This window comes from Ranitomeya variabilis, chromosome 6 (genome assembly GCF_051348905.1).
Source record: "Ranitomeya variabilis isolate aRanVar5 chromosome 6, aRanVar5.hap1, whole genome shotgun sequence".
Classification (NCBI taxonomy): Eukaryota; Metazoa; Chordata; class Amphibia; order Anura; family Dendrobatidae; genus Ranitomeya; species Ranitomeya variabilis.
In genome coordinates, this window is record NC_135237.1 from 462,106,562 (window position 1) to 462,131,576 (window position 25,015).

The following is a 25,015-nucleotide window of genomic DNA, read 5'->3' on the forward strand; positions in this document are numbered from 1 at the left end:
CATGGCACCAAAGTCAAATCGTGTCCAAAATAGCGATACATTTTTGGCAGCATCAGGTGATCTGTGGGGGACTCCCGAGACCGAATGGTTCACTACTATAAGTATTCGCCGTTCAAAAAGCGGTTTTGCTGAACATTATTCTGCAGATACAGTTGTATAAGGGTGCTTCCACGTTACATTCTTGCCCACTTTCAGTGGTCCCGTCGAGGGTTACATCCGAACCCTCCGAGACATGGGATTTTTGCGTAAGTGTCAACGGGCTATAGATTACAATGGTGCCAACAGCAGGGCTGTGGAGACGGTAAGCCAAACCTCCGATTCCTGAACTTCCCTGACTCCAACTCCACAGCACTGGTCACTACTGAGCATGTGCATAAAGTGCAGCACAGATTCATCTCAACTAACAGCCCAGATCCTTAGATCAAGAGCAGGCATTTCATAACTTTCCCACATTCTTATGAAAACCTTTACAGCACATCCTGCACTGAACTGCTCTACCCAATTTATTATATATTTTCGGAGTCTGTCCATATTATACCAACTCCACCAAAATAGACATTGACTCTCCAACTTCACAGCAGTCAACATATGCTCATCATCTTCAGGCGTCTACACCAACTGGAGTCGGACACCCAGACGCAGTAAACTATGTTTTGGTGTCCACCTCCCAGGAGGCGTATACATCCAAATATGATGCACAACAGAGCACATGTTGGCTATTGTAGTCTATGGCCTCTTCGTTGCATATGCCCGAATCCTCTTTTGCGGTGGGTTTGAACGCAAGTCCAATGGACTACTGAACGTGGGCAAGAACTCGGTGTGAAAGGAACTTAAGTTGTACAGTAAAAACTGTATTGGGGTGAAATGAGCTCATTATATATACGGCTTTACTTTGAGATTACAACACCAAGAAGGAAAAGTCATGGAATTATGGAAATCGCTGGATCTATAGGTTAATGAAATGAGAAAATGGAAACAAAATCTTCCAAACCTTTCTGTTGAGTGTTGTGACCATGCACCATAATCCCTGCAGTTACACACCTTTTCTGCCATCACGGAGGGTACTAATGGTTGTCTGATGAGTGCCCTGCCACATTGAATGTACTTGGGCAAGCATAACCTCAGGATCCTCTTCTGGCAGCATCCTGTTCAATACCGACCAATGACGTCCCAGATGTGACCAATGTGAGAAAAGTCCGGTGTTTCTGCAGGTCATAGTGGCACGTTTGATAGGATACATGACACCGAGTCTCGGGGCCCATGGCTAGGATTCCACTCCTTAATCCAAGAGTTAAGGTACCGTCACACTAAACGATATCGTTAGCGATCCGTGACGTTGCAGCGTCCTGGCTAGCGATATCGTTTAGTTTGACACGCAGCAGCGATCAGGATCCTGCTGTGATGTCGCTGGTCGCTGAATAAAGTTCAGAACTTTATTTGGTCGTCCGATCGCTGTGTATCGTTGTGTTTGACAGCAAAAGCAACGATACCAGCGATATTTTACACTGGTAACCAGGGTAAACATCGGGTTACTAAGCGCAGGGCCGCGCTTAGTTACCCGATGTTTACCCTGGTTACTAGCGTAAAATGTAAAAAAAACAAACAGCACATACTTACATGCGTCCCCCGGCATCCGCTTCCCACACTGACTGAGCGCCGCAAAGTGAAAGTGAAACCACAGCACAGCGGTGACGTCACCGCTGTGCCCTGCTACTGCCGGCGCTCAGTCATTGCAGGAAGCGGACGCCGGGGGACGCATGTAAGTATGTACTGTTTGTTTTTTTTACATTTTACTCTGGTAACCAGGGTAAACATCGGGTTACTAAGCGCGGCCCTGCGCTTAGCAACCCGATGTTTACCCTGGTTACCCAGGGACCTCGGCATCGTTGGTCGCTGGAGAGCGGTCTGTGTGACAGCTCTCCAGCGATCAAACAGCGACGCTGCAGCGATCGGCATCGTTGTCGCTATCGCTGCAGCGTCGCTTAGTGTGACGGTACCTTTAGAAAACACATGACACTCCAAATCTATGCAGTTTTAAATGACTGTTTTAATAGGTACACAATACAATTTCATATATATGTGAGGTGTCAGTCATTAAGACCAGACATATGGATTGCCTTAAGAGAAATGATAGTATTCAAAGGCCAATTGTACAGTACTGCACTGTAGAATGGACAACAACCATGGCTAAAGAGAAGCGCTGATTGTCTCAGCCTTCGTTGCTGGAATATTGTTCTTCAACACTACAATTGTTTCTTTTGGGGAAATCCGTATGTCTGATGGTAGAATATTTAGGTCACGCATGCTCCTTACATTATGCCACCCCTCAGCATAATCCCATGGGTAGGACTGGTGTGACTTTCCCTCATGAAGGCCTCTTCGTGGTGTTGCCCACATGGTCTCTAGACCAATATTTGGCTATCATTTCATCCAAGAGAAAAGCTGGAGCGGTGGCATGAGGTCAATAAAGAGGCCTTTGTGAGGGAACTTCTGATCGGTCTTACTCCCCAGACTTTGGTGTGGGGTGGCAAGTTGTACAGTAGCCAGACTGTTCTAGTCTTCATCCAGGTACTCTAACAGCTCAGCATTAAATTTATTTTGAGGTGGAACCAGTAGTATGGGTGTTTCTCCAGAGTGTCCCTTTCTCAATATGATTTATCCAGGCCGCTTGTGCTATTGTGAGCAGTCTGTGTGGTTAAATGTGCTAACATTGCCTGCAGCGTCTCAGAACCTGTCTCCCATCGAGCACATCTGGGATGTCATTGGTGGCAATGGCAAAGGGATCTTGATTTGCCCAAATGCATTCAGTGTGGCAGAACATTCCACTGACGACCATTAATAACCTCATTGATAGCGGCCGAGACTTATAAGTGTGGGGATTTCTGCTTGTGGTGATACTGAATAAATCGAGACGTTTGGAAAATAGTGTTTCCATTTTTTTCATCATTTGCATATCATTAACATGTGAATCAGTCCTGTGATCTCCATGAACTCACGACTTTCCGTCTTTGTGTTAAAATTTCAATGTTGAGAAGTATGTGTAGTGGCTCTCGTTGGAGTCTGCTTCGTTAGGCTGCGGTGGTTTATACACACGAGGCCCACTATGTCTGTGTGTTTTTTTTTTATATATATATATATATATATATATATATATATATATATATATATATATATATATATATATATATATATATATATATAGCACAGGGCATTCATCAAAGCAATCCCCAGTTAGCCGTCCATATTGTCAGTATTCTGACATGATCGGTATCAAACGTGTTATATACCATATGAGGATCATATACTAAATTGTTAGTTCAGTCTCATGTGAACTTGTCCCCATCTCTGTTCTTATCCACCTACAATTCTTTCGAAGTTTGAGCATTTTAGTGCTAGTAGAGAGATTATTTTAGATCTAGGACGAAGCTAATTTATTGAACCTTAAGAACAAGAGGTGGATAATGTAGTGGTCCCTCAGCTAATATACCGTAGTCTGTGGTCCCCACGTTTATTGACCCTGGTGCTGTTATTAGCTCATAACCTTCAGTTCCCAGCACAATTATGGCCAGGATGTGAAGTATGGAGAAGGATGGAATAAAGAGAAATCTTACACTTGGCAACCGATCTGGTCATGTCTTTCATTTTGCAAAGGATTTCTGGAAAGCAAAGGTTGGGATGTGGTTGTCATGGAAACAGCTCCATGTTTCCTTTGCACCAATATCGATAAATTGCACCAAAGTTAGTTGAAAAGTGTAATCAAGAAAATCGCACCGATGTGGTAGAAACATACAGTGGCATATGATGACTGTCATTGTTGTCTTCCCCAGCAGTGTATGTATGTAGGGTTCAGGCAGAGTATTTGTCCCAGGTGCAGCCGGCAGGGAGGTTCTGTCGAGCCTCCTAATGCGGCGGACCAACCTGTGTCCCCAACTACTACATTTTTCCTTCCCAAGATTGTGAGTCATCCGCTCTCTGTGCCGGCTCGGAGAAAGTGCTGCTTGCTGGCTCCTTGCAATCAATTGTACTCGCGTATCTTGGACACAAGTACAATTGAAAACCATAACGCCGGCACTTCTGGGTCAGGGTGACGTCAGCAGTGCAACCAGGTCATCTGATCACACCACTGACATCACTCTCCCGCGCCGCAGAGGCATGGTGACTGTTGGAGGTGCTTCACTGGAACTGAAGAGACCGAAGATTTATTGTAATTGGGTTGGGGGAAGAAATTTAAGGTGAGATGAGAAGCAAGACTGAAGCGTTATTAGAGCGGACATAGTATATGGAGCAGAGTAGTGGATTGGTTTGTACACACTATGAGGAGTAGGAATTGGTGCTGCTGAGTATTAGGATGGATTTGTGCAGACACTATAGGGAGCAGGTTGTGGTTTGTCCCACATCCACTAAGGTGGGTACTCTGGGAATTGGTGAGGACACAGTATGAGGATGGGGGATTGGAGCGGTCACACTGAGAGGGTGCTGGGGATTAGTGCTGACACACAGTATGAGGAGTAGGGGGTTTGCGTACACAGTGTAAGGAGTGGGGGATTAGTGCAAACACACTGAGTGGTGGGAGGGACTAGTGTGGACACAGTATAAGGAGTTGAGTGATTGGTGGACCAGTATGAGGATTAAGGGGGATTAGTGCAGACACACTGAGGAGTGGTACAGTTTGTGCTGTAACAGAATGAGGAGTGGGGGGATGCAGACACACTATGAGGTGTGGTGGGGATTGCTGCGGACACAGTATGAGGAATGGGGGGTTTTGTGGACAGTGTATAAGGAGCGGTGAGGAGATTGGTTTAGACACACTGAGGATTGGGGGATTAATTCGGACACAGTATCAGGAGCGGAGGGGATTGTACAGACACAGTATACGTATTGAGGGCCTTGATGTGGTATCAGTATGAAGAAATTGGGAGGGATTGGTGTGGACAAAGTATGAACAGTGAGGTAGGGGAAATGGTGTGGACACTGTATGAGGTGAGAGGGAGGAAATTGGTGGGGACTCGGTATGAGAAGAGAGGGAGGGATTGCTGTGGACACAGAATGAGTAGCCAGAGAGGGATTGGTGTAGACACAATATGAGGAGGGAGAGCGTGGTGTGGACACAGTATGAGAAGTAGGGGGATTGGTGTTGACACAGTATGGGGTGCGAGCGGTAGCTGTGAGGAGACAGAATGGCAGTATTGGGAGTATGAGAGACCTGAGAGGAGACAGTATGGCAGTTTAGGGAGCAAGGAGGGCATGTGAGAAGACAGTATGGACAGTGTGCAATATGTGAAAAATCAGTATGAGGAGTGGGGCGAATGGCTGCGGAAACAGTATTTTGAGTGTGGATGTATTAGGAGATAGTATGGAGAGTGAGGAGACTATTGAGGGGCTAGTATAGGGGCAGAAAAGTATGATGGGGCTCAGAATAGAGACTGGACAGTGTGCCAAGGAGGGGAATATTATGAGGGGGCCCAATATTCTGACTGTGCACTATAAGGGGGACACAATGTGAGAGGACAGGGTGAAGAGGAGGCCCAGTATGGAAGGTAGCTCCAAGTTGAATTCCTGCCTCGGGTGCCAAAAAGCCTAGCTACTAGTGTTGAGCGATACCTTCCGATATCCAGAAGTATCAGTATCGGATTGGATCGGCCGATATCCAAAAAATATCGGATATCGCCGATACCGAGACCCGATACCAATGCAAGTCAATGGGACACAAATATCGGAATGTAAATAAGCCCTTTCTGTCCTTGTACTTCCTGTTCCAGAGGGGGGAAGAGTGTGGGCGGACACTGTGCGTGTCTGTGTGTGCGGGCGCGGTCTGTGCGTGCCTGCCGGGGCTCTGTGCGTGCCTGCCGGGGCTCTGTGCGTGCCTGCCGGGGGCTCTGTGCGTGCCTGCCGGGGGCTCTGTGCGTGCCTGCAAAAGTATCGGAACTCGGTATCGGAATTCCGATACAGCGAATATCGGCCGATACCCGATATTTGCAGTATTGGAATGCTCAACACCACTAGCTACACCTCTGGTCTTCGCAGAACTATACAGCTGACAGTAAGCCTGAGTGGTTTTAGGATTCTATCTTTGGTTATTATCGGGTCATGTAATATACTCTACACTGGATGATTTTCTACCAGTGATCTGTACTGCAGTGATCTTCAGTTTGATCAATATTGTTACAAATATTAGTTATTGAATCTGCATTAGGGGATCTACCTTGCCCTGTTTTCTTAAAACAGGAGAAGTCCCAGAATATAGGATTTGTTGATCATGTAAGTTGGCTTGCTGTGCTGGATCTGACTGGTCTAAGGCTATGTGCACACGTTGCGGATTTGCCTCTGGAATTTTCTGTGCGGATTCTGCATCTCTTGGCAGAAAACGCAGGTGCAGATTTGATTCATTTTTCTTGCGGATTTTGTGCGGTTTTCCTGTGGATTCTGTGCGGATTTCATGTGTTTTTACCCCTGCGGATTTCTATAATGGAATGGGTGCAGAAACGCTGCAGATCTGCTCAAAAGAAGTGACATGGTCCTTTTTTTAATCTGCTGCGTTTTCCATGCAGATTTTTCCGCACCGTTAGCACAGCATTTTTTTGCCATTGTTTTACATTGTACTGTAAATCACTTGCAGATCTGCAGCTTTTCTGCGTGGAAAAAAACGCTGCGGTTCTGCAGGAAATCTGCAACGTGTGCACATAGCATAAGACCTCACCGCATCGCTAATCTTGAGGGTGCACTTTCACTGGCTAGTCATGTGTTGTTAGTAGGAAAGCTTGATTCCCCATATTCTCATCCACCAAATTAAATTATTTTTATGGCTTGCTTAACCCCTTAGCACCCTTTGAAACGCTTTTTAGCGGCGGCAGTTAAAGGGCCTTATTCTACAGAGCCGTTAAAGCGGCGCTGAGAAATAAGGGTATAGCGCCCCCCAGCATGGGGTAACTGAGACGCCAGAGAAAACATGATCAGGGCAGGTTTTTACGGTCCGCTGTCACATAATTGCTGTTACTCACCAAATAACAGCATTCGCACAAAAAAAAAAATCTGTTACAATTCATTTCTCTCTCATGTGATATGATCTAACATATCAGAGAAGAGATCACAGTGATCAAAATAAAAAAAATTTAAATTAAATCCCACTTTGTCACCGCCTTTGTTAGAAAATAAATTATAATATAAAATTGTGCAAAAAAAAAATACATTTTTTTCAGTTGAGGTTGGAATTGGTTTGGTTTCTTTTTTCAAAAGAAAAGAAATAAATAAACGATGACAGTATGACAACAATCGTTCGGGGCTCAGGTATTCACGTAGTATCGCATATCCCCGCATGTTTTTTTGGGGTGGGGACTCGAGCAAGTCACTCAAGCACCCGTGATATTCAGTGCATACCTGAGCAACCGATTCAAACTGAAGTAGTGAGTACTTGCACACTAATGACAACATATTCACTATGACAGCCTAATGTTATCAAATTCTGTGTCATACCTGTGGGTTCAAAATTCTCATTATACCGCTTGATAAAATCCTTGAGGAATGTAGTTTCCAAAATGGGGTCACTTGTGGGGGTTTCTACTGTATAAGCACATCAAGGGCTCTCCAGTGCGTCTGCTCTCGATTCCAGCCAATTTTGCGTTCAAAAAGTCAAAAGATGCTCCTTCCCTTCCGAGCCCTGCCGTGCACCCAAACAGTAGTTTTTCCCCACATATCGGCATACTCGGGAGAAATTGCACAATAAATTTTGTGGTCCATTTTCTCTTGTTTACACTTGTGAAAATAAAACAATTCGGTCTTAAGTTCATTTTTTGTGAAAAAGTTAAATGTTCATTTTTTCCTTGCGCATTGCTTCCTTTCTCGTGAAGCAACTGAAGGGTTAATACATTTTTTGAATACTGTTTTGAACACCTTGAGGGTTGCAGTTTTTAGAATGATGTCACTTTTCGGGTACGGTACCTTCTTTTAACCCTTATAACTTCCTAACATCAAACACTGATTCCAAAATTGTGCTGATGTAAAGTAGACATGTGGGAAATAACTATTTTTGTGTAACATGACTCTCTGATTTAAGGGCACAAAAATTAAATTTGAACATTTTTCTTAAATTTTGCCAAATTTACGTTTTTTTCATAAATAAACGCATATAAAGTCATATTGAAGAAATGTTACCACTGTCATGAAGTACAACATGTCACGAAAAAACAGTCCAGTGCTTTCAAGAATGACAAGAATCATTGCGCATCATTCAGTGTCCATTGTAAGTGTAGTCCATTGGCCAGTGTAAATTAGTTTTTCGGCTCCTTCAGACACAAACTGACTCCTTAGGTTATGTGCACATGGGGTGTATAGCCTGTAAACTATCATGGGAACATACCCTTAAACACATTTACTAATCTTAGACTCAAAAAAGTGTGTGTGCCCTGCAGCCGTTAAATAACCGCCATTTGGCTACGGTTGCCGATCGATAGTCATTTAATTCCCTGTTTAGACCCCTTTCACACATCAGTGTTTTTGCTATCAGTCGCAATCTGTCGAATTAAAAAAAAAAACGGATCCGGCGACTGATGCCGCCAGATCCGTTTTTTTCTCACAGACTTGTATTAGTGACGGATGGCCTCACTTTTCATCGGTCGTTCGCCGGATCCATCGAAAATTGTTTTTCCGGCGGCCGGAGACAACGGACAAAGTAAAAAATTTGTGTACGTTGAAAAAACGGACAGCGACGGATCCGTTGTTTGCTCAAATGGAAGCCTATGGGCACCTGATCTGTCAAATGATGGAATCCGGCGACAGATTCAGTTTTTTTAAACTGAGCATGCTCCAATTTTTTTTTTTTTTTAGGATCCAATTAGCCAGATCTGCTAGTCCGATCCGGTGAACAACAGATCCGTCGCATCAGTTTTTCACAATCTGCGACAGATCCATTGAGCGAACGGATTGTGACTGATGGCAAAAAAATGATGTGTGAAAGGGACCTTAGTGAGAGGCTGACTGCATTACCCATGCACCCAGAGTTCTCAGCAGCACACGTCCTGTTTACACAAGATCATGTGTGGCTAAGAAGAATTGTTTTTCTTTTTAACACTAGAACTACCGGAGGGGTCATTTTGACCCTTTTGCTATTTCTTTTTCCTATAATTTCTAAAATTTTAACAAATGAGTTCTGAGTTTTGTGACTTCTATTTATTCATGGTAGTGTATATTTTAGGACACAAAAATGAATTGAAACTTTTTCAGGGGCCCAGATTTTACAATTCATACCTATAAGTACTGAAGGGGTCAATTTGACCCCACACATAAAAGTAGTAGTAGGCAAGTCTCCTAATAACAAATACATATGAGACTACTCTGATGAAGAATGGTGACATCACTCTTACAGTTTACCAAGGTAAGCCAAATAAGAATGTCATTTTGCTCAGTAGTCTTCACCCAGATGTAGCAGTTGGAAACAACAAGGAAAAAAAAACGGAAACGGTACAATTTTACAATAAAACAAATGTTGGAGTGGACACAGTAGACCAGATGGCTCGAAAGTGCACCACAAAATCTGGAAGCCGCCGATGGCTTGTTCAGGTGTTTTGTAATGTACTTGATTTAGCAGCTATAAACGCAACTATACTCTATAAAACCGCAACTGGGCGTACAATTAGCAGACGGGAGTTCATTCTTCAGCTTCATGCTATGACCATGTAAAAGAAACATGCGTGCTGTACTTGATCTTAACACTGTTCCTACTAAGTTAAAATAAATGTTCTTTAATTTGTTGGCAACAAAAAAGTTATTTTTACTCCAGAGTCAGTACTTTTGAATGGGGGTCAAAATGACCCTTAATGGTAGTTATAGGTATTATGAAACCTGCGGTAGTTCTAGTGTTATTTGGTTAAATGATTTTTAAGCAGGATTAAGATAACATTTTGCTCATTTATCAAATGATTGGCTGCCTGTTCACACTGGCCAGTTGTTCCTGGAATGCACATTGAAGACAGTGATCAGTGTAGATGCACCCTAAGTTCAACAAGTAATGGATCATAAACTAATACAGATTAAGTCTCAAATTGCTGTCCAATATCAGCCTGAGCTATATACCCAGCTGGCATTGGGCCTCAGGTTATATGGTGTGCCCATGCTAGCGCCACACACGCTCCTTACTGCTCTATTCTGTGGAGGTTTACACAGAACCCTAGATACCTGCTCGTGTCATCAATCCCCATCATCTACTACCGTATGAAGACCTAAGACAACAAATATTTATTGCCCGGCCCAATTATAAAATAAGTAAAGTATTGATAATCGCCCTCACTGACCCCCATGGGTTTTTCTAGTACTTGGCTTATCCATAATTTCCAGCCAATTCTGAGTGTTGAGATGTAATTGCAAAGCTAAGACCACGTGGTGTCAGAACAGGAAGAATATCATTCTAATTACATACAAGACCGAACCCCCTTTAAAAACACCTATCACCTGGGCAACCCCTTTAACGCGGGCATTGCCATGGTGGTATAGATCAGAAGAAGAGAATGTCTTTATGGCCATTCTCCTTTAAGAACACTTGAGAACTGTCTGTGTCCTGGCAGCCATGGTTCCTAGTCCTCTTCTTCGCCAGCTTGGTGTTCTTTTCTCTTGAGCCAAAACGTGCAGCCCAGGAAGCATCTAACAAATTGGGGTTTTACTCGCCAAGAGGAATAGTAGGCTGGAGCAGGAAGCCAGACAAAGAGCGCACGGAGACATAGATTTTTGTAATTGAACTTGATGCGTGATGAAAGGTTGAATATATAGCGCTGAACAGTAGGGAACGCTGAGGTATGTTAGAGTAAGTGGTGCGTGTGATTCCAAACATCTGGCCGCGGCCCCACCACTGCACGGGGAGTCATCTGGTGCTCGTTCTCCTAACAAAGCACATAATGCGCCAGAGAGAGCCCTTTCCATGTTGTTTTTGATGTCAGCCATTGAAAATTGGAATTGTCTGATGTTTATTTGTGGGTAATTGCGGCTAAGCGGTATATCGCTCTAGCGTTACAGTGATCCATTCTTGGCGCTGTCACACTTACAGTACGACATTTGTGGAGCCATAAATCAGCATATAATTCCTCTTGACCTAAAATAAACGGAGGCCTTGGACTTAATTTAAGTGATTTTCCCCCGTAATGAATCCGGGGCGGGAGGAAGCGGCGAGCGCTGTAATGCTTCCCTCCATGTGCCAGTTGTTAAGTGCTTGTTTACATGAAGTTATCATAACACGTTTTCTGGATTTCATGGCTCTGTTCAATGTTTTACTTAACGCGAACAACTGAACACCCCATACGGGATCCCAGCTGCTCGGATTTGTGCAGCTTTTGACCGCCGTTTTCAATTAGCACGGTTTGTTAGGCCATCGCGATAATTGGTATGTTAATCGCAAGCCCAGGAATTCCCCCCCCTCATCCTCTCCATCGTTATTTGAAAATTAAAAACTTCCATTTCAGAGAATTGTGAATCAATTCACGACTGGCTCGGGGCCAGGTCTTCTCTATCCTAGCGGCACGCCTGAAAAAATGCACTTGCTTTCCTAAGTGCTTGACGAAAGTGTGAGATGATTAATTCCTTTCATTATTTTGCTGCAAATTCTCCTGACCCCTCCGCGATGGCTCGATCACCCACTTAGAAGCCATGCATATTCATGGCTGCAGCCACCCTCCCTGCCTTATGTAGCTGCGGCCTGAGCGCGGTGCAGTAATTGAGCTGCAGTAGATTGATTGCTCTGGGGAGCTGTAAGGCCTTTAAAGGTGAAAACATATCAGTCCTGTTAATTAGGAAACAAAGCTCTGGTGGCAAGTTCAACAGTCAAATGCTGCCACTGCTCAAACGATGAGGACCATGATGAGTTTTTCCACCGTGGACCCTGTTTACTTTCTTAGATGTGCGTGGGATCCCTCCATGTGCAGACATTTCCAGGCCATATCCAATTACTGGATGGGATCAAGATAAAAAAAAAAAATAATTGTTCAATACTTCTTATAATACACTGTGTATGCTATTATAAAGGGAAAGCCTTTAAAGGGAACCTGTCCCCCCCCAGGCGTTTTTAACTAAAAGAGCCACCTTGTGCAGCAGTAATGCTGCATTCTGACAAGGTGGCTCTTTTAGTTCTGGGTGCTGTAACTGCAGAAATAATCTGTTTTGTAATTTGTCCCAAATACCTTTCTTCAGTCAAGGAGGCAGGCCTTTCCCCCCTGCTGCAGACGCCACACAGCCGTCACACGAATCTTCTTGGCGCCGGGCGCCGCCTCCTCACCGCTGTTTTGAAATGAGCCGTTGCCTGCGCTCTTTTCTCCTGCCTTGGGCAGGCGCAGTGAGCGCTGCCCGTCTGTCCTCATATGCAGTCTAGCTGACTGTGCCTGTGCGGCCGCCCTGCCTGTGAATCCCCACCCCGCAGTGAGAATAAATCAGAAGACACTGCGGGGCTGGGATTCCGCACAGTCAGCTAGACTGCATATGAGCACAGAGGACGGGCAGCGCTCACTGCGCCTGCCCAAGGCAGGAGAAAAGAGCGCAGGCGCCGGATCATTTCAAAACAGCGCTGAGGAGGCGGCGCCAAGAAGACTTGAGTGACGGCTGTGTGGCATCTGCAGCAGGGGGGAAAGGCCGGCCTCCTTGACTGAAGACCAGGTATTTAGGACAAATTACAAAACGGATTATTTCTCTAGTTACAGCACCAATAACTAAAAGAGCCACCTTGTCAGAATGCAGCATTACTGCTGCACAAGGTGGCTCTTTTAGTTAAGAACGCCTGGGGGAGGGTGACAGGTTCCCTTTAATGTAAAGCACTGCAGAATGTGTTGGCACTCTAGAAATAAAAATTATTATTAAAACCTCCTGTCAACAACATATCTCATGCATACATGACAGATGATGTGTGATCTCTGGATGCACGACACTTGGGAGCTCCAACTCTCACGAAAACCTGGGTCCCAAAGTCCTTGGTATGAATGGAGCAGTAGTGAGCATGTGCGACCTCTGCTGCATTCACTGCACATGCTCACTACGACTCCATTCCCTGCTCCTGAATGGTGCAGATCTTAAAGGGGTAACCCAGAGCCTCTCACTTCTGCATCAGGAGGCGAGTGGGGCTGTATATGAGCAGAGATGGATCACTGCTTTAATAGCCAGGACCCAATGATCATGCACTTATCTATCTCCTGGATAGGTAATAAATGTTGTTTCTGGGAGAAACTACTTAAAGGGGTTTCTAGTTTATGTCCATTCCTGTTCCACTTTAGATCTACATCCATACTTGTTAATGTAAGATCATTTAGTTGATTTACAAGCAGCCAAATATTAAGGGACCCCTTCAGCAGCTATATCTGTACTTTGAGTCATGGCAGCTACGGTAATTACGAGTTCGTTCTGCGAGTCTGACACTTTTGATTTGCCAAGAAGGCAGTCACTCCCAGCAGTGCCCATTTTTTAAGCCCAGCCTGTTTTCGGAGTAGTAAAACTTGATGAACACTATTCCTGCTTTCTTTTTTTTTTCTGACAGTAGCATCTTATTTATTTTAGTTATTTTACTCCCATATACAGACATCACTGTCCCCACTGGGGCTCACCATCTAAATTCCCTATCCGTATGTCTTTGGCTTGTGGACCCGGAGAAAGCATACAAATTCCTTTCCGATGTCCTTGGTGCTAACAACTGAGCCATGCTGCTTCACCAAATTCTGAGTTTTCTACTTCTCTCTTCCTCTAAATATCCTGTACAGTAGTGTGGGATGTTAGTGATTGTACAGCCCAGTAAGGAGATGTGGCGTTGTACATACGTACAGTGTTTATTTCTCACCCTGCCATGGCTGCTGCAGTGTGGTCCCTGAATGTCGCTCTTGGGGGCAGTGTCGCTGTCTCTATACGTCTGCTGTACGGGGTTATTTACACCTAGTCCGGTCCCGACATCACAGTAGTGGTGTGTATTACGTGGCTGGGAAAAATCCTGCTGCTTAAAGGTATACATAGCCTAAAGGAAAAAATGAATTAAACACCCTGGTCAGAAATGCCGTGAAATTGCCTTGCGCTATTGTTTAGTCTGGTAGTTATGGAAATGTTGATAATAAGAGTCAAAACGATATAAAACACTCCACTGACTCTGTGGGTAAAGGATTATGCTGAAGAGGCATCTCGAACTTCAGAGACAGGAGCCCAAACCACAAGACAACTAATCCTCCGAAGAATCCGAGAAGCCTCTGTCTTGATGTATAGATTGATTGATTGGCCTGGCCATGTATTGTCTGTCAGCATTTGTGTATGATCAGTCCGCAATCATTTCCATCTCCCTCATGTGACCAGAATTAGCAGTAGGAGAAGGGGAGGGGGCGTCATAGCTTCCTGCTTGTTCCATACACGTTGGGAGGTTTCTAGGTCCGCACGCTAGCAATGAGGTAAGAGTTTGATACTTTTTACTCACAGGGCCAAGTTTATACTGTCTAAGGTCTCTTTCAGATGTCCGTGCCAATGCACAGACTAACCGCAGCTTACCAGCCCGAGTGTGACCGCTCCATATATTAGTGCGTGCATTGCAGTCTGGTCTAGGACCGATTTTCACAGATGTCTGAATAAGCCCTAGTAATCATTACCCAGTCATTCCTTTTAGGCATTATTCACACATCCTTTTTTCTGACGTACAAGAAAAGCAGACCGATTATTTTGATCACAATGTGGTCTGAATGTCATAAATTTTTCTTGTACATGGAGAAAAAAAAAGTTTCTCCACCTTCTCTGTGACAGTCTGTTAAAATCAAAATAGAATTACCAGGCACTCAACTTAATGCTTAGTGAGAAGTTTATTTGTAGTACCAATTGGTACTAAGCATTAAAGGGAAGGTGCCACCAGTTTTTTTGTAGTTTGTTTTTTTGTGAAATTAAGCTTAAAATAGTAAATAAAATGTATTAATGCATTGTTTGCACTGTTTGCAAACATTTCTATATGAAAAATATTATATATTTTCTTACAAATATATATATATTGACCACTAGGGGGAGCATTTTCCGTTTTAGACCTCAAGCAGCTATAGTAAGACTTACCAGCTTTACTGTTAGCTGGAAAATTGGGGCAGTAACTGCTGACATCACCATTTCCCTCCTTTTTTGGGTGGTCTAATATCCCTAGGGCAGAATGAAGAGCAGCATCACAGGGCAGAGCCATTTTGTGTGTGACTGCCCTGTGATCTGCTATCACCAGCAGTTACTGCATCAGAAACACAGCTAGAGTTTACAGAAGAGCAGAACTCAGTGGGCTCAGCAGCATGGTGGACTGGAGGAAGAGTGAAGACATGTGGTGTTTATGTATGGAGCAGCATTATCTGAGCAGAGCTGTCTGTGACTCATCCCTCAGTAAGATAAGAAGGAGATCCAGGTCTGCAGTGAATGGCCAGGCAATGTGGAGGGAGGGGAGAGATACATTGGTATGGCTGAGAAAGACTGATGGGAGAGAGACATGTAGAATGATGAGTGAGACACATATTGAGCATGCTATGCTGTATTGTGTGCATTCTATGTCTCTCCTGTTTTGTGACTAACACTCTTGCCATCCCCCCTTCCCCCACCTTAATCCCTGTCCTGTCAGCTCTCCTGCTGTCTCTCCAGGTGTCAGCTCCCTCTCTGCAGGCTGTGAATGCAGCTTACCAGAGATCTCCGAGACTGTGTGTGAGGAGGCGGAGACAGAGCAGGAGAAGCACCCAGGGAGGGCAGCGTGTGAGAGCAGGGGATTAGTGATGGGCAGTCCGGCTCTTTTTGGTGATCCGGCTCTCATGGCTCCGCTCACCAAAAAGAGTCGGCTCTTTCGGCTCACAAAACGGCTCTTTTTGGATCCTAAATGGATCCCTATTGAATATCTGTTCAGGCGTCCGAAACTCCGCCCACCTACCGCAGAAACTCCGCCCACTTCTTAGAGCCAATTAAATTGAAGAGTTGGCGAGGTTTTGCTCAGGTGGGCTGAGTTACACATGCCGAAGCCCGGGATTTTACGCCCAGTGAGAGCCATTCAGGAATTTTAGTGGCTCTCACTGGCGTGCCGGCTCCCATCGTTCACAGCAGGGAGCCGGCTCTTTGTGTCGGCTCGTTCGCGAACGACACATCACTACAGGGGATGTCTGCTCAGGACTTGCTTCTCTCCTGTGATAGAGTAAAGGTACCTTCACACTAAACGACTTTGCAACGAGAACGACAACGATCCGTGACGTTGCAGCGTCCTGGATAGCGATATCGTTGTGTTTGACACGCAGCAGCGATCTGGATCCCGCTGTGATATCGCTGGTCGTTGCTGAAAGTCCAGAACTTTATTTGGTCGTCAGATCGGCGTGTATCGTCGTGTTTGACAGCAAAAGCAACGATGCCAGCAATGTTTTACAATGGTAACCAGGGTAAATATCGGGTTACTAAGCGCAGGGCCGCGCTTAGTAACCCGATATTTACCCTGGTTACCATTGTAAAAGTAAAAAAAAAAACACTACATACTCACCCTCTGATGTCTGTCACGTCCCCCGGCGTCCGCGCTGCTGCTCAGAGCTTCCTGCACTGAATGTGTCAGTGCCGGCCGTAAAGCAAAGCACAGCGGTGACGTCACCGCTGTGCTTAGGGCCGGCGCTTACACAGTGCAGGGAAGCTGAAGGCGAGGGACGCGACAGACACGGCAATGTAAGTATGTAGTGTTTGGTTTTTTTTACATTTACACTGGTAACCAGGGTAAACATCAGGTTACTAAGCGCGGCCCTGCGCTTAGTAACCCGATGTTTACCCTGGTTACCCGGGGACTTCGGCATCGTTGGTCGCTGGAGAGCTGTCTGTGTGACAGCTCTCCAGCGACCACACAACGACGAAACAGCGACGCAGCAGCGATCGGCATCGTTGTCGATATCGCTGCAGCGTCGCTTAATGTGACGGTACCTTTAGTGGAGCTCGGCAAATAGCACTGGGCTATAATAAAATGGAGGCCAGTCACACCTACAGCAGTGAATTGTGCAGCCCACAGAGGCATGCCCAGCTCACTTCTAATGTTGCTGCAATGTTATAGATAGGGTCAGCGCCGGTCTATTATCTCCTATGTCCATGGGGTGCCGTAAAATGACACTGATAGTGTCGTGAACTGCTGTCAAACCAAGATGTCAGCCCCCAGTGCCTTCTTTAAACTCATATAACACACAAAATCTGTTTCACATGCATTTAAAACTTGGTTATAGCAGCATGTTATGCTACATTAGGCCGGTTTCACACGTCAGTGATTCCGGTACGTGAGGTGACAGTTTCCTCACGTACCGGAGACACTGACACACGTAGACCCATAAAAATCAATGCATCTGTTCAGATGTCATTGATTTTTTGCGGACCGTGTCTCCGTGTGCCAAACACAGAGACATGTCAGTGTTCGTGGGAGCGCACGTTTTACACGGACCCAATAGAGTCAATGGGTCCGCGTAAAACACGGACCTCACACGGACATTCTCCGTCTGGGGTCCGTGTGCGTGCAGGAGACAGCGCTACAGTAAGCGCTGTCCCCCCCACATGGTGCTGAAGCCGGTATTCATATCTTCCCTGCAGCAGCGTTTGCTGTAGAGAAAATATGAAGAATAGTGTTAAAAATAAAGATTTAGGTGTCCGCCGCCCCCCCACCCCCTGTGCGCCCCCCGCTGGTCAGAAAATACTTACCCGCTCCCTCGCTCCTTCCTGGTCTGGCCGCGCCTCCTACTGTATGCGGTCACGTGGGGCCGATCATTTACAATCATGAATAGTCGGCTCCGCCCCTATGGGAGGTGGAGCCACATATTCATGACTGTAAATGATCGGCCCCACGTGACCGCATGCAGGAGAAGCCGCGGCCAGACCAGGAAGCAGCGAGGGAGCGGGTAAGTATTTTCTGACCAGCGGGGGGGGGGGCGCACAGGGGGTGGGGGGCCTGCGGACACATGGATCTTTATTTTAAACACTATTCTTCATATTTTCTCTGCAGCAAACGCTGCTGCAGGGAGCATATGAATCGCAGCTTCAGCACCATGCAGAGTGGGTACCACACGCTCCGTGTGGTACCCACTCGCCATACGGGCGGCACACGTGTGCCGCACGTATGGCCTCCGTGAGTTCCCAGGCACACGGACACTGATAACTCCGGTACCGATTTATTCCGGTACCGGAATTATCTGGACGTGTGGGACAGCCCTCAAAGTGATTTATTAATGATCTACAAACGCGGTACCTTCCCTTTAAGTTGAGTGCCAGGTTCTTCTATTTTATCACGAGGTGTGGGAACCTACCTGAGCACCACCATTAGTAGTGCACACATATTTATCTTCAGTCTGTTAAAATTAAACCGCACTCAGATGCCATCTGAGTGCTATCTTGATTTTTATTTTTTCCCAAGGACCGATAGACTTGCATTGCCAATTGTGATCTGGCACTCAGATAAAAATTGAACGTGTCTGTTACTTTGCATGGACCACTCTGTCCATGGAAAATCACGGACATGTGAATGGCCCCATAGAACTCATACCTGTGATAGTCTATCTGTGAAGAACAAGAATAGCACTCATAGGCAAAAACGCACATCTGAATGAGGCCTAACTTATTTGTCTTGACTAAACATCTTGTTTCAATAGTTGGAGGATAAGGGGCTGCTTTCTTGTGCAGCGTATCTGAGGAGGAACCCTGGAGGAACCATAGGGTTAGACCAGTAAAAATTGAACTCCATGTTTTCTGACTATTTTTTTATTTATTTTTTTAATTTGTTAGTTAGCAACAAATGAAATAATGAATATAAGTTCTCTTATAAAGAGTCCTAATTAAAGGGCTATTCCTTTTCTGCACTTCAGTGGCCTAATGCTTTCTACTGTTCAAAAATCACAAAATCATCATTATTTATCCCTTCCTGCATCAGCACCCACCTCTGTTGCTTGTTGACATCACCTCGGCGGTGGCATCATGCCTGCAACTAATCAATGATCTCGGCAATCATGAGAAAGACAGCACAAGACTTCTGGGTCCAGTGATTGGCTGCAGCAGTCTTGCGCTGTAGTTGCAATGCCATCACTGTCCAGATAGATCAGTGGAGAAGTAGCAGAGAGGAGCTGATGGAATAACAAAGGGGACGTGGGTTTGTTGGTGTTTTTCACAGATGCCCTTACTATGCTTTGCTCCCCACAGCTATCTCATTCTCTGGAGCCACTCATGAGATGACATATTATTGTACCCCCAACAACATCGGAATACTGGATCCCGTTAGCTCTAAACCTTAAGTCTATCATAACTGCTCTAGAAGTTTGATATTCATCACTGTTTTTAATGAAGGCAAGCCTAAATCTCCTGGTCCAGATGAATTACATCCTAGGGTACTGAAAGAGATAGCAGAGGAAGTTGCAGAACCACTAGCCAGAATCTTTGAAAATTGCTTGAGAAAAGGAGAAGTCCCAGAAGATTGGAGAATGGCAAATGTTGTCCCCATCTTCAAAAAAGGAAAGAACATCGAGCCAGGAAATAACTGGCCTGTGAGCCTTACTTCTATACCAGGAAAGATATTTGAACTAATTATTAAACAGCAGGTATGTAAGTACTTGGACAATAATTCAGTAATTAACCAGAGCCAGCATGAGTTTGTAGCAAACAAGTCATGCCAGACTAATCTCATTTCCTTTTAAGATGGAATCACTGACTAGGTGGATCAGGGATATGCAGTAGATATAGTATATCTCGACTTCAGCAAGACATTGGATAACGTATCTCATACTATCCTTATTGAAAAATGACCAAGTATGGGATTGACAAAGCTACGGTTAGGTGGATTCATAACTGGCTCAGTGATCGTACTCAGAGTGGTAAAAAATGGTTGTACACTCAATTGGAAGAGTGTTTCAAGTAGGGTACAACAAGGCTCTGTCCTGGACCCAGTGTTGTTCAACATTTTTAGAAATAATCTAGATAAGGGAACTGAAGATAAACTAATCAAATTTGCAGATGATGCAAAGCTAGGAGTGATAGCTAACACTAAAGGCCCCGTCTCACATAGCGAGATCGCTAGCGAGATCGCTGCTGAGTCACAAGTTTTGTGACGCAACAGCGACCTCAGTAGCGATCTCGCTATGTTTGACACGTACCAGCGACCCGGCCCCTGCTGTGAGATCGCTGGTCGTGTCGGAATGGCCTGGACCTTTTTTTGGTCGTTGAGGTCCCGCTGACATCGCTGAATCGGTGTGTGTGACACGGATTCAGCGATGTCTTCACTGGTAACCAGGGTAAACATCGGGTTACTAAGCGCAGGGCCGCGCTTAGTAACCCGATGTTTACCCTGGTTACCATCGTAAATGTAAAAAAAAAAAAACACTACATACTCACATTCCGGTGTCCGTCAGGTCCCTTGCCGTCCGCTTCCCGCATTGACTGACTGCCGGCCGTAAAGTGAAAGTACAGCACAGCGGTGACGTCACCGCTCTGCTGTTAGGGCCGGCGCTCAGTCAGTGCAGGAAGCGGACGCCGGGGGACGCGAATGTGAGTATGTACTGTTTGTTATTTTACATTTTACACTGGTAACCAGGGTAAACATCGGGTTACTAAGCGCGGCCCTGCGCTTAGCAACCCGATGGTTACCCGGGGACCTCGGCATCGTTGGTCGCTGGAGAGCGGTCTGTGTGACAGCTCCCCAGCGACCACACAGCGACTAAACAGCGACGCTGCAGCGATCGGCATCGTTGTCTGTATCGCTGCAGCATCGCTATGTGTGACGGGGCCTTTAGAGAAGACAGAAAGGATTCAGAAGGATCTAGATAAGCTTGAACAATGGGCAGTGACTAAGGGTACCTTCACACTTATGCGACGCTGCAGCGATACAGACAACGATGCCGATCGCTGCAGCGTCGCTGTTTCGCCGTTGTGTGGTCGCTGGAGAGCTGTCACACAGACGGCTCTCCAGCGACCAACGATGCCGAAGTCCCCTGGTAACCAGGGTAAACATCGGGTTACTAAGCGCAGGGCCGCACTTAGTAACCCGATGTTTACCCTGGTTACCATTGTAAAAGTAAAAAAAAAAACACATACTCACATTCCGGTGCCCGGCGTCCGCTTCCCTGCACTCCTCCTGCATCCTGTGTCAGCGCCGAACATCTCCGGCATCTCCCACAGAGCAGAGCGGTGACGTCACCGCTCTGCTTTACGGCCGGCACTTACACAGGATGCAGGAGGAGTGCAGGGAAGCGGACGCCGGGCACCGGAATGTGAGTGTTTTTTTTTTTTTTTTACTTTTACAATGGTAACCAGGGTAAACATCGGGTTACTAAGCGCGGCCTTGCGCTTAGTAACCTGATGTTTACCCTGGTTACCAGTGAAGACATCGCTGGATCGGTGTCACACACACCGATTCAGCGATGTCAGCGGGAGATCCAGCGACGAAATAAAGTTCTGGACTTTCAGCAACGACCAGCGATCTCACAGCGGGATCCTGATCGCTGCTGCGTGTCAAACACAACGATATCTCTATCCAGGACGCTGCAACGTCATGGATCGCTATCGTTATCGCTGTAAAGTCGCTTAGTGTGAAGGTACCTTAAGGCTACTTTCACACTAGCGTTGTGCACTGCACGTCGCTATGCATCGTTTTGTAGAAAAAAGGCATCCTGTAAAAGTGCTTGTAGGATGCGTTTTTTCTCCATAGACTTGCATTAGCGACGCATTGCCACACGTCGCAACCATCGTGCGACTGTTGCGTCGGTCCGTCGCCACCAAAAAACGTTGTATGTAACGTTTTTGGTGCGTCTAGACCGTCTTTTCCTACCGCGCATGCGCGGCCGGAACTCCGCCCCCGCCTCCCCGCACATCACAATGGGGCAGCGGATGCGTTGAAAAACAGCATCCGCTGCCCCTGTTGTGTGGCGCTTTCACTGCTTGCGTCGGTACGTCGTGCGTCGTATGACGCTAGTGTGAAAGTAGCCTAATAGAATGGTATTTAACAGGGATAAATGCAAGATTCAACATCTGGGCAAGAAAAACAAAAATTACATCTACAGAATGGGAGAAATTGAACTAAGCAACAGCATGTGTGAAAAAGACTTGGGTATACTAATAGATCACAGACTGCACACGAGTCAACAATGTGATGCAACATCAAAAAAGGCAAACACAGTTCTAGCATGTATTAAGAGAAACATAGAGTATAGATCACATGCAGTGATTATCCCCCTCTACTCCTCCTTGGTCAGGCCTCATCTGGAATACTGTGTCCAGTTCTGGGCACCACATTTTAAAAAACTGGAGCAAGTTCAGAGAAGACATACCAGGATGATGAGCGAACTGCAAAGTAAGTTCTACGAGGAACGATTAAAGAATCTGGGAATGTTTTGCCTGCAGAAAAAGAAGGCTAATCAGAGACTTAATAGCTGTCTACAAATATCTGAAGGGCTGTCACAGTGTAGAGGGATCATCTTTATTCTCATTTGCACATGGAAACACGAGAAGCAATAGAATGAAACTGAAAGGGAGAAGATAACAGATTAGATATTAGAAAAAACTTTTTGACAGTGAGGGCGATCAATGAGTGGAACAGGCTGCCACGAGAGGTGGTGAGTTCTCCTTCAATGGAAGTGTTCAGAGTCTGGTCTGACATCTGTCTGAGATGGTTTAGTGAATCCTGCACTGAGCAGGGGTTGGACACAATGACCCTGGAGGTCACTTCACACTCTTAACATTCTATGATCTATGAAGTGAAAAATTAAGGAATTTGCAACACCATTTACTTGCTGGTTAGCCCTATATCTGCCGGTACATACAATTTTTGAACTTTGAACACTTATTGATTTTATTTATATTTTTTAAATAAAGGTAATAGCTTTTCAATATTGAATAATTAAAACCAGATACTAATACATTTTTTCCCTAATCTGTTATTTTTCTAAATATTGGCTTTTTTCCACAAATTCTATAGTTCTTATGCGGGCAGCAATTTTGCTTGTGCTGCTGTTAACGGCTTTTAGCAATCTGCTTTACAGCAATCACATGGACCATTAGCAGCGTTGGATAGGATGTGACTATGGCAGTGTTTTCTAGGCATGCCTTGTGACGTCCCCAAGGAGGGGAATTGTAAGTTCCTAGGTCATCTATGGTCTGGCTTTAGGTCTTATTGTAAACTTCTGAGTCCTAAGCCAAAGAAAAGCATTTTTGAGGGTTAAAGCTTTGCTCTAGATACTGCGGCGCTTGAAACCTGTATACTGTGAATACATGGATGGGACGTAGTGCTGGGTCTCAATTCTAATTGGCACCATGAAATATCCTCTTGCTGGAAAATGCTCTTTGCAATTTGCTCGGCATGGCACGGTTGTATTCATCTTCTAAATCTACATGTAAGCATCTGGTGAAGACTCGGGGGCTCAGTAATCATTGTCCTCCCCTGCAAAAATGTTGCAGGCAAATGCGGCGGCACTGTACAGGATATAAACCATCGCAAGTGTCATCTTCCCCTAGTGCTCTCTGCTGAAGCGTAGCATCTCTAGTGTCTGCTGCCCAATGTTAGTAAGGTCACCATTAATATTTAATGGCTCTAGCTCGGCAGCAGGCAGCTCGTAAAAGTGTGTGCCTGCTATCTGTTACTGCGGTGACTCCATAGCTGCTCTGTAATTTCACCATTGCTTCATATAGCTGCCTTCCCTGACAGTTCAGGAAAGATTTCCGGGCTGTGGAATCGATGCTTCAAAGCCCAATTTAACACTTTCCACGGCTGAAGCCTGTCATTCCCTATGGCGGTGGTTTATGAGGCTCGCTGTCTTACATGGGCACGTTATGTAGTAGCTGCAAATGATTTATTTTATCTTCTTTCTGCAAGCATTTGCTGCTATTCAGATGTTCCCCAACTCCAGTCCTCAAGAGCCACCAACAGGTCACGTTTTCAGGATCTCCTTAGTATTGCCCAGGTGATAATTTCATCACGTGCTCAAGCATTAATTCCATCACCTATGCAATGCTAAGGAAATCCTGGAAAGATGACCTGTTAGTGGGTCTTGAGGACTGGAGTTGAGAAGCACTGTGCTATTCAGATGTTTTAGAGACTATATAGGATTTAGGGTTTATTTCGGTGTGATCCCAACTTAATCTGTGCTAAATATATTGAATATAATATTATAGGATTCCATAAAATGATCTATCAGTAGGGAGCTGAGCAGAACATGGAGAATGTTTGGTAAATGACTTATTTCATTATTCAGTGATAATTCTTGGTGGCTGACTTGTATCTCTGCATGCATATAGAAGTGCACATCACTGCAAGGACCGCCTACTGGACTCCTAAATCCTGAATCCAGTGAATAATCCGTAGTTCCTGCTGCTGCTTACCATGCTGTCTCCAGATTGGGGAACATGTGTAAAATCACTGGTGACCTGTTCCCTGAAAGAACTAATGACACAAGCCAAAGTGGCACCCCACAAATGTGAAGAAAACACTGTCATTGCCATCCTGTCTAGTGTTATTTGACATTCCTGGATTTATCCCCCCCCCCCCCATATCAGCACTTTGCTACAAGTTCCAGCCTACTTATTTCTCATCCAAGGACAGCATCAGCAAGGAGTTTATATGTTTTCCACCCTTGTTTCCTGCTACAATCCAAAGGCAATGGGGACAGTGATGATAGTGTGTACAGCGCTGCATAATGTGCTGGTGCTATATAACCAAGCATAAGAGATAACATATTCAACATCTGATAGTTGGTTACTACTAAACAGGGAATCTTTTCATAGCAATTCATATTTTCCTCTATTTTTGTCTTCCAGGCATTCATAAACACAGCAAAAGAAATTTACGAAAAAATTCAAGAAGGCGTCTTTGACATCAATAATGAGGTAATTTTATGTCTTCACACGTGTCAGATGGGTACATTTATGGACGAAGTCACAACAGCAACATTATGAAAAAGGCTCAATGGCTCAGTATGTTACATCAGTATGTGTAAGCCAGAATCAGGTGTGAAACAGTCAGAGGAAAAGTATAATAGAAACACGTCACCACTTCTGTATTTATCACCCACTCCTGGTAATGATTTACAAATACTGACGA

General features: G+C 45.2%; 1 protein-coding gene across 1 annotated transcript in view; it reads left to right on the forward strand.

Annotated features, from left to right (window-relative positions):
* Positions 1–25,015, forward strand: part of RAB2A (RAB2A, member RAS oncogene family) — a 127,441-nt gene that overhangs the window by 75,737 nt on the left and 26,689 nt on the right. Inside the window, exon 7 of the mRNA XM_077270543.1 lies at positions 24,733–24,801. Coding sequence (XP_077126658.1) covers positions 24,733–24,801 — 69 coding nt within the window. The remainder of the gene's footprint in view (positions 1–24,732; positions 24,802–25,015) is intronic.